The following is a 10,000-nucleotide window of genomic DNA, read 5'->3' on the forward strand; positions in this document are numbered from 1 at the left end:
ACCCTGCTAAAACAGACTAGAGCCTAACCCTAACCCTGACCGAAATATGAATTCACCTTTGGCTGTAGAAACAGAAATAAAGGTGTAGGCCTAGAACCTTTACATCACCAAAACAGTATAAACTTCCCGGTAGCTAAACCATTAAACCACCTTGTCAAATAACCATTGGTTAGTTCCTGTTGTCACTCGACTGAATACACATGAATGACCATACAGTAAGCCTAGTGTTTGTGCGTGTGTTGACAGATCCACATGAAGACCATGCCTGCTGCTATGTATCGCCTGCTAACCGGCCAGGAGCAGCCGGTCTACATCTAACACACCCTGATGATACACACACACAGATTTCTTCATCATGAACATCAAACACTGTACAGCAGAGGAAAGTTCGTCAGGTTCCTGGTTCCTCCATCCTCTCAGGGTTCAGCAGAAGAAGGTTCCTGGTTCTTCCAGGTTCCCCCTCAGGATTAAACTTGAGCCTTAATTTACAAATTCCTCTACCAGCAGGAAGACAGTCACCTGAACCTGCAGACTGACAACTCATCAGTCTCAACTACGGATGCCTACAGACATTGAGCCTACTGACACACAGACATCAGGCCTACTGACATACATAGACATCAAGCCTGACATACATACAGACATCAGGTCTACTGACATACATACAGATATCAGGCCTACTGACATACAGAAATCACATACATACATACCTCAGGCCTACTGACAGACAGACATCAAGCATACTGACATAGTCAGACAGACCTCAGGCCTACTGACATAGACAGACAGACCTCAGGCCTACTGACAAATAGACATCAGGCCTACTGACAGACATCAGGCATACGTCTGTTGGTGTTCTGGTGTTGTGGGTTGTGGAATGCTGACTGTAGATGGTGACATCAACATCATCATTATTGTAGTTGAAAAGTAAAAGACTCAGGAGCCAGTATGAGCGATGTGTTAATTATTTATGTGTTGTTTATTTATTTGTGTTAAGATTTTCTTTGTAAAAGCTAAAAACATCCATTTCAATTCTACATCCATTTGTCATGAAATATAAAGACAGAACATGAATTCCTACAGGAACAAAAGTGAGACTCGTAGAGCTACAGTGCCATCATGCCAGCACGCACACACACACACACACACACACACACAAACACCATCTCCCCTACATTCCCCTAAAATTTTTATAAGAGTGTGTGTGTGTGTGTGTGTGTGTGTGTGTGTGTGTGTGTGTGTGTGTGTGTGTGTGTGTGTGTGTGTGTGTGTGTGTGTGTGTGTGTGTGTGTGAGTGTGTGTGTGAGTGTGTCTCTCTCAATCACTCCTTTCTGGTTTGGGAAACTGTCTCTAAAGGCACTTAGGCAGATTTACACTGTATATATCACACACACTCACACACACACACTTTAGAGGTCTAAGAGGGAGACACTGATGGCAGAAGACAGAAACACTAAAAGATGAAAACGTAACAGAATCCCCAAGGAGTTGGAGTCTATTTACATCGAGCTTCTGCTCCAGTCATGTATAAAAAAAACGCCTGGGATTGGATGTCCCTGTGGGATGCTGGGAATCGTAGTCTACAGCTCTGTGTCGTTGTACTTCTGGGGACTGTAGTATCCTCGTCGTGATTGGTCAGACCCCCGCCGGCGATACTCTTCCTTATCCTCATCATCACGGCTGTTAGGGCGAGACCCCGTGGCTAGGTGGTCTGAGTTAGCACTGGACCTACACACACACACACACACACACACACACACACACACACACACACACACACACACACACACACACACACACACACACACACACACACACACATACACATACACAAACATGAGTGCAAGGGTACACACACACACACACTATACACAGAATTAGCTTCAGTTAGCTTGAGCAGAAACGTCAGACGTCAGATTGGTGTGTTGGGCTTGGTGGACTCACCCGATTGGTTGGGGCCGGTTATGGTTTGGTTTTGGCTTCAATGGAACGGCATAGATGTCAGGATGCTTCTGAGAGATCTCCAGCTACCCACACACACACACACACATTATTAAATGAGAATTCAAAGCTGATGAATATTCAGTCTGTGTGTATATACAGTATATATATATATGTGTGTGTGTGTGTGTGTGTGTGTGTGTGTTTATATGTATATATGTATATATGTGTATGTTTATGTGTATGTGTGTGTGTGTGTATACCCGTGCTTGCTCGGCCTCCTTGAGCTCAAGTAGGCGCTGGGCTCTCGCCAGGTGGTCCATCTGTTCAAAGGCCTTCACCTTTTCCATGAAGGAGCGGAGAGGAGAGAGAGAGGATTAGTGTGCGTGCGTGTGTGTGTAAGCCTTCACTTTCCCCATTAAGACGTGGAGAGGAAAGAGACAGAGGATTAGTGTGTGTGTGTGTGTGTGCCCCTTCACTTTCCCCATGGAAGAGCGAAGTTTGTTTTTGTGTGTGACTGTCTTCTCTCTGTGTGTGTGTGTGTGTCTTCACCTTCCCCATGAAGGAGCGGCTAGCAGGGTCCGTCCCATCCCCCTGTGGGGAGGCGGAGCTGGAGGCGGGGACTGGGCGAAGCGAGGGCTTGAGAGCCACAGGAGGGGGGAGGGGCTTAGCCCCAGAGGGTCCAGCATCACTGCTAATCGTGCTGCTGGATGGGGAGTCTCGGGATTCGCCGCGGGACTGCAGACGCACCTGGTACACACACACACACACACACACACACACACACACACACATACACACACACACACACACACCAAAAGCACAAACACACACATATCCATAAACAGATACAGGGCAGATATGCACAACCACACGTACATTAGACAGACTTGATCAAACAACTAGAGTAGAGGAGACGCATGGTTACATTACATTATATTACATTACATTACATTTAGCAGACACTTCTTGACCAAAGTGACTTACATATGTCAGCTATATTACAAGGGATTACATTGTCCCCGGAGCAACTTGGGGTTAAGTGCCTTGCTCAAGGGCACAACGGTGGAAGCCGGGAATTGAACCGACAACTTTCAGGCTACTGCACGCTAGCCCAGCTCCTTAACCACTACACTACCACCGCCCTACCACCGCCCTTTAGTGGAGGTAAATCTCCTGGATATAGCACTGACGTTAGACTTGTCACACTTAAGCCACAGTCACCATCAGCCACAGTTAGCATCCAGATAGTTAGCAACCAGAAAGTTAGCATCCAGACACACACAGTCACTCCAGACCTTGCAGACAGAAGAGGATGGAGAGATAGAATGGAATACAGGATAGATAGATGGAAGACAGGAGCAGCTTCAGCATGGAGAGATGATAAGAGAGAGAAAGAGAGAGAGGGAGAAGAGAGAGAGGAGTGTAGGATGAAGAGATGAGGAGTGTAGGATAGAGGGATGATTATGTGGAAGAAGAGTAGGATGGAAGGATAAGGAGGATGAGTGTAAGATGGTGGGATATAGAGGAGAAGAAGTGTAATATAGAGGGATCCAGAGGAGGAGTGTAAGATGGAAGGATCCAGAGGAGGAGGTATGTAGGATGGATGGATGTCTCACCCGTGGGGGTTCAGGGACGAATGAGGGGGGAGGACTCGGCTCACGAAGCACCTCTCTGCTGCCGGACCTCCGCATACGGGGCTGAGGACGCTCACGCTGACACACACACACACACACACACACACACACACACACCATGTTCATTAAATATAATACAGAGCTCATAAGGAGCAGGATTCAGGTTTACCATTGACAGCTGCCTCCAGTTCCCCTCCATCCCCAGCAGAGGGCATGTGTGTTCCAGTTTGTGTGCGTGTGTGTGTTCCAGTGTGTGTGTGTGTGTGTGTGTGTGTTCCAGTTTGTGTGTGTGTGTGTGTGTTCCAGTGTGTGTGTGTGTGGGTGTGTGTGTGTTCCAGTGTGTGTGTGTGTGTGTGTGTGTGTGTTCCAGTGTGTATGTGTGTGTTTCTGTGTGTGTGTTTCTGTATCTGTCTGTGTCTCAGTGTGTCCCTCACCTCCTCGGGCTGGACGGGCTCGGAGGAGCGGCTGATTGCCGACACCTGCGGCTCGTCCATAGGCTCGTCCAGCTCATTATCGGTGTAGGCTCCGCCCTCATCTGCCGTGTCATAGTCACTGGTCAGTCGGCTGTCCAAACTCAGGTAATCTGCGCTCATTGCCGACAGGTACGACATGCAGTCGTCCTGGAGATCCAGGTCCTCGTCAGAGCCCTCCAGCTAACAGAAGACAAACTACCGTTAACACCACACACCGTACCATGGACACACACACAGGCACACTCATGCCATGCACACACACACACACAGGCACACTCATGCAACACACACCATAACATGCACACACACACAGGCACACTCATGCCATGCACACACAGGCACACTCATGCCATGCACACACACACAGGCACACTCATGCACCACACACCGTAACATGCCATGCACACACACACACACAGGCACACTCATGCCATGCACACACACACAGGCACACTCATGCCATGCACACACACAGGCACACTCATGCACCACACACCGTAACATGCCATGCACACACATGCACACACACACACACACACAGGCACACTCATGCCATGCAAACACACACAGGCACACTCATGCCATGCACACACACACAGGCACACTCATGCCATGCACACACAGGCACACTCATCTCATGCCATGCACACACACACAGGCACACTCATGCAACACACACCGTAACATGCAAACACACACAGGCACACTCATGCCATGCACACACACACAGGCACACTCATGCCATGCACACACAGGCACACTCATCTCATGCCATGCACACACACACAGGCACACTCATGCCATGCACACACACACAGGCACACTCATGCACCACACACTCAAGCACATGTAGCCTGTATTATGTTAACTGCGCGGCTCAGCCCTGCATTCGCACGGACTCGAACCTGCAAACTGTAGCACCTTGGATGGGGAGTCGAGCATGGTAGCAATCAAGCTCTTTGTCGGCGTCGGGAGAGAGGTTTACCCAACGTACATACCGTACAGCTATGAAGCAGCTGGCTAACGTTACACACAAACACACACTTACCTTGCCCTCACAAATCCAGACGGCGCGGTCTTGTTGCTCCCGGATTGACTCCTTCAGGCTTCCGTACCAGGCGTCATGGGCGGAGTTCAGGTCTACGGTGGCTGCAACAGGACAAGTCTCTGTATGAGTGTGTGCGCATGGATGTGTGAATATCAGTGAGTTTGTGTCGGAGTGTCAGTGAGTGTGTGAGTGTGTGTTAATGTGTTAATGTGTGTGTGTGGCTGCAGGCCTTGCGTAATTTGACAGCCTGGTCGTAGAGTTTGCATGAACTGTGGTTGGAGTGTGTGTGTGTGTGTATGTGTGTGTATGTACCTGTGAAGAGGTGGCTGCAGGTCTTGCGTAATTTGACGGCCTGCTCGTAGAGTTTGCGTGCGCTGCGGTTGGAGGAGGGCTTGAGGCGTTTCCTCATGGTCTTAACGCCCTGCTTGCTGTCTGGGTTTAGGAACACCACGATGGGGTACCACTGTGTATAGTTCAGAGTGTCCACTGCCTTAGGGGTCACGTCCAGTACAGCATGTCTGTCCTGTGGAGAAACACACACACACACACACACACACACACACACACACACACACACACACACAGTATAATGATTACTTTAGAACTTGTATAAACAGACTTAGTTCCTCTGGTATTTAGTTTTGGGGTGTGTGTGTGTGTGTGTGTGTGTGTGTGTGTGTGTGTGTGTGTGTGTGTGTGTGTGTGTGTGAGACTCACTTGCTCGATGATCTGACGAATGGTGTTGAGTCGCACCACTCCTGCAGACGCCTCTGAGCCGGCATCTTTGGCCTCCGTTTCTATCAAGCACAAGATAGAAAGGTTACCTCAACCACAGCCACAGTTTGGCATAGTGTTGGTTGCATCTTGAGTTGGTGAGTTATGTAAGAGTTCTGAATGTCATGAAACTAGAAATATCGCTTAAATTTAGGATAAGATCAAAGGAAATGTTTTGCACATCTCTCTCTCTCATGCACACACACACACACAACCTCACTCACTAGCAATGACGAATTCTTCAGGAAACTCATTGGTCAGTTTCTCTGTAGCTGCATCAGCAATGGGTCCAAACAACACAACAGGTCTCCTGAATCCAGCTGTAAAGAACACACACACACACACACACACACACACACACACACACACACACACACACACACACACACACACACACATACACCATTTAGAACGTACACACAAACACAGTGTTTAAGAACGCCCACACACATTCACACACAATGGCATTTAAAACAGATGGTAGTAGCTCCATTTTGTGCTGTACTGGACTCTCTGAAAGCATTGGAAACTGCCAATCTACTCAGGCAACATACTTTTCTGTCCACCAGTAATGTGGCAGCTAAGCTAACACCCCACATTCCGAACCCTCTTGTGTGTGTGTGTGTGTGTGTGTGTGTGTACCCTCTCTCAGGACAACCCTCTCGTAGGCGGGGAAGCGAGTGGTCAGTGAAGGGGCGCTCAGATCCTCTCGGCTCTTCCGCAAGTCCTTCTTCTTCGCTGCCCTTTGACCTCTGAGCCGCCAGAAGTCTCCCCGGTCACCACCAGTCGCCATGCGCTGAGCCTGCTGGACATTAGACATTTGGTCCGCCCTGAGACAAACACACACACACAGACACGTTAAACATACTCTGCCCTGAGACAAGCACACACACGTTAGACATCTGCTCCACCCTGAGACACACACAGACACACACACACACACGTTAGATATCTGCTCCACCTTGAAACACAAACACACACACACACACACACACACACACACACACACATACACACACACATACACACACGTTAGACATACTCCGCCCTAAGACAGACACACATGTTAGACATATACTCACACTGAGACTAACACAGACATGCGCGCACACACACACGTTAGACATCTGCTCAGCCCTGAGACAGGGAGAGGAGAGTTTGCACACACACACACCAGCTCTTCTCACCTGCTCTTGTTGGGTATGGTGCCCTTATCCATCAGCTGGTTGTCCTTGTCCGTGCGGATGGCCAGCCAGTGGCCAAGCTTGCCATCATAGAGCGTGTCCACCACCTTCAGCACCTCCCCTCTCCCGAAAGCCAGGCCCTGTGGCCCCTCCTTCTCACACTCAAAGTGGGTGCGTACAAAGAAGTTGTCCCCTCGTCCTGAATCCACAATGTCTTTGAACACTACAAAAGACACACACACACACACACACAGACGTGGTGACTGAGTGATAGCTAATAGAGGCTAACTCTGATAGGCAGTCAGATGTGCTAAGATTTGCAAACTGAAACTGTGAAAAGGTGCTCTGAGCTCCGGACTGAACGCTAGGCTAACTCAGGTGCTCTGAGGTGCGGACTGAACGCTAGGCTAACTCAGGTGCTCTGAGGTGCGGTCTGAACGCTAGGCTAACTCAGGTGCTCTGAGGTGCGGACTGAAGGCTAGGCTAACTCAGGTGCTCTGAGGTGCAGACTTAACGCTAGGCTATATCAGGTGCTCTGAGGTGCAGACTGAACGCTAGGCTAACTCAGGTGCTCTGAGGTGCAGACTGAACGCTAGGCTAACTCAGGTGCTCTGAGGTGCAGACTGAACGCTAGGCTAACTCAGGTGCTCTGAGGTGCAGACTGAACGCTAGGCTAAGGGCGGACTGAGCACTACTCAGGTGTTCTGAGGTGGTGACTGGCTCCACCGCCAGTCTACAGTAACCGGTGAAAAGGTGCTCTGAGGTGTGGACTGAACACTAGCCTAACTCAGGTGCTCTGAGGTCCGGACTGAACGCTAGGCTAAGGGCAGACTGAGCACTACTCAGGTGCTCTGAGGTGCGGACTGAACGCTAGGCTAACTCAGGTGCTCTGAGGTGCGGTCTGAACGCTAGGCTAACTCAGGTGCTCTGAGGTGCGGTCTGAACGCTAGGCTAACTCAGGTGCTCTGAGGTGCAGACTGAACGCTAGGCTAAGGGTGGACTGAGCACTACTCAGGTGGTGACTGGCTAATGCTGTTATTCTGTGGTAACTGAGCAATAGGCCAACTCAGGTGCTCTTACCGTCAGGCTTGCTCTGAGCGAGGATGGTGACGTCATCTCCTTTAGGTATCTCCAGGAGCAACAGCACAGCATCCTCCCGCACCATCCCCCTGAAGTCCACATTATTCACCTGCAGGAAAGCACACAACTCGCTTACATTTACATCTATATTTATTCATTTAGCTGATGCTTTTGTACAAAGCAATTTACAACAAAAAAAAAAAATAGAGAACAATCAAGGTACCATACGAAAAAATAATAATAATATGTTTATTTTATATAGCGCCTTTCTCAAACCCAAGGTCGCTTTACATAGGGATGAAAAATACAACAAACAAACAATACAACAAAGAGAAGCTATGTGTATGGAGCTATGTGTTGGGTGTGGAGGAGAAGCTATGTTTATGGAGCTATGTGTTGGGTGTGGAGGAGAAGCTATGATTATGGAGCTATGTGTTGGGTGTGTAGCAGTGATATGAGAAACCGCGTGAGCCGATAATCAGACCCCAGGAGGTGGATGGTATATGACAGATAGAGCTGTGTACATATGAGAAGCAGTGATATGAGAAACCGCGTAAGCTGATAATCAGGCCCCAGGAGGGGGATGGTGAATGGCAAAGAGAAGGGGCCCCAGCACTGAGCTTTGGGGTACCCCGTGTGGTGAGGTAGTGAGATGTGATTAGCTGTCCAAGCCAAACACCCTGTGAGGTAGGGATGAGATGAGATGTGTACAACAGGTGAGATGTGTAGATCAGGTGAGATGTGTAGAGCAGGTGAGACAGGTGAGATGTGTAGATCAGGTGAGATGTGTAGAGCAGGTGAGACAGGTGAGATGTGTAGAGCAGTGAGACAGGTGAGATGTGTAGATCAGATGAGATGTGTAGATCAGGTGAGACAGGTGAGATGTGTAGAGCAGTGAGACAGGTAAGATGTGTAGAGCAGGTGAGACAGGTGAGATGTGTAGAGCAGGTGAGATGTGTAGATCAGGTGAGACAGGTGAGATGTGTAGAGCAGTGAGACAGGTAAGATGTGTAGAGCAGGTGAGATGTGTAGATCAGGTGAGACAGGTGAGATGTGTAGATCAGGTGAGACAGGTGAGATGTGTAGATCAGGTGAGATGTGTAGATCAGGTGAGACAGGTGAGATGTGTAGAGCAGGTGAGACAGGTGAGATGTGTAGAGCAGGTGAGGGCAGACATACCTTCATGATCTGGTCTCCCGTACGCAGTCCCTCTACCTCGGCTGGACTGTCATCCTGCACCTCGGCGATGAAGATGCCCACGTCATTCCCCCCCGCCAGACGCAAGCCCACACTGTCCGTCTTCTGGAAACGCACCATCACCGTGTTGGGGCTGCCAGCACACACGCACACACACACACACACACACACACACACACACATACACGCACACACGCACACACACACTACTTAGGTAGGGTCAGGTCGGATTGGATAGGTTAACTTTACTGGAACATTGAAGTTCAGGTGAACTTAAACTCATTAGAGTGCCATTATGGAGTTAGTTTGTCTAACATCAATACCAACAATAGCAGAAGCATTAGCATTGATCACATCTGGCTAGCATGCAAGCTGATACATGTGGGAGGCATATGAACTCTTAAAACCACTAAACACGCACATTAAAATCTTGAAAAACACTAAAAACCCCCAAACACACATTAAAAATATTTAAATACACTAATCAAAAACTCCTGAACAGAATTTAAAAAGCGTTCATGGCAGTAATCTGTGGATGCGGGCTCTCTGGGGGTTTCTGTTATGATTGTTACAGATACTGTGTGTGTTAGTGTATGTATGTCAGTGTTTGTTTGTATGTATATGTGTATGTGTGTATGTGTGTATGTGTGTGTGTGTGTGTGTGTG

At 48.8% G+C, this 10,000-nt stretch overlaps 1 protein-coding gene across 3 annotated transcripts in view; it reads right to left on the minus strand.

The window, feature by feature from the left end:
• Positions 1-949: 949 nt before the first annotated feature.
• The window catches only part of tjp2a (tight junction protein 2a (zona occludens 2)), a 37,360-nt gene continuing 28,309 nt past the window's right edge, over positions 950-10,000 (minus strand). For 2 of the 3 annotated variants that reach the window (XM_076303180.1, XM_076303179.1), the window contains exons 12-25: positions 9,317-9,467; positions 8,138-8,246; positions 7,061-7,280; positions 6,516-6,703; positions 6,098-6,193; positions 5,817-5,896; positions 5,412-5,622; positions 5,100-5,200; positions 4,013-4,231; positions 3,561-3,656; positions 2,494-2,691; positions 2,205-2,282; positions 1,945-2,027; positions 950-1,728 (exon numbers count right to left, since the gene is read on the minus strand). In XM_076303180.1, coding sequence (XP_076159295.1) covers positions 1,581-1,728; positions 1,945-2,027; positions 2,205-2,282; positions 2,494-2,691; positions 3,561-3,656; positions 4,013-4,231; positions 5,100-5,200; positions 5,412-5,622; positions 5,817-5,896; positions 6,098-6,193; positions 6,516-6,703; positions 7,061-7,280; positions 8,138-8,246; positions 9,317-9,467 — 1,978 coding nt within the window. In that variant the 3' untranslated portion in view covers positions 950-1,580. The remainder of the gene's footprint in view (positions 1,729-1,944; positions 2,028-2,204; positions 2,283-2,493; positions 2,692-3,560; positions 3,657-4,012; positions 4,232-5,099; positions 5,201-5,411; positions 5,623-5,816; positions 5,897-6,097; positions 6,194-6,515; positions 6,704-7,060; positions 7,281-8,137; positions 8,247-9,316; positions 9,468-10,000) is intronic. The other variant, XM_076303181.1, reaches the window with a different exon arrangement.

Source organism: Alosa pseudoharengus, unplaced genomic scaffold (assembly GCF_046254945.1).
Source record: "Alosa pseudoharengus isolate Yale_2024_CS ecotype anadromous, Long Island Sound unplaced genomic scaffold, YU_APseudo_1.1 YU_APseudo_1.1_scf_24, whole genome shotgun sequence".
NCBI lineage: Eukaryota > Metazoa > Chordata > Actinopteri > Clupeiformes > Clupeidae > Alosa > Alosa pseudoharengus.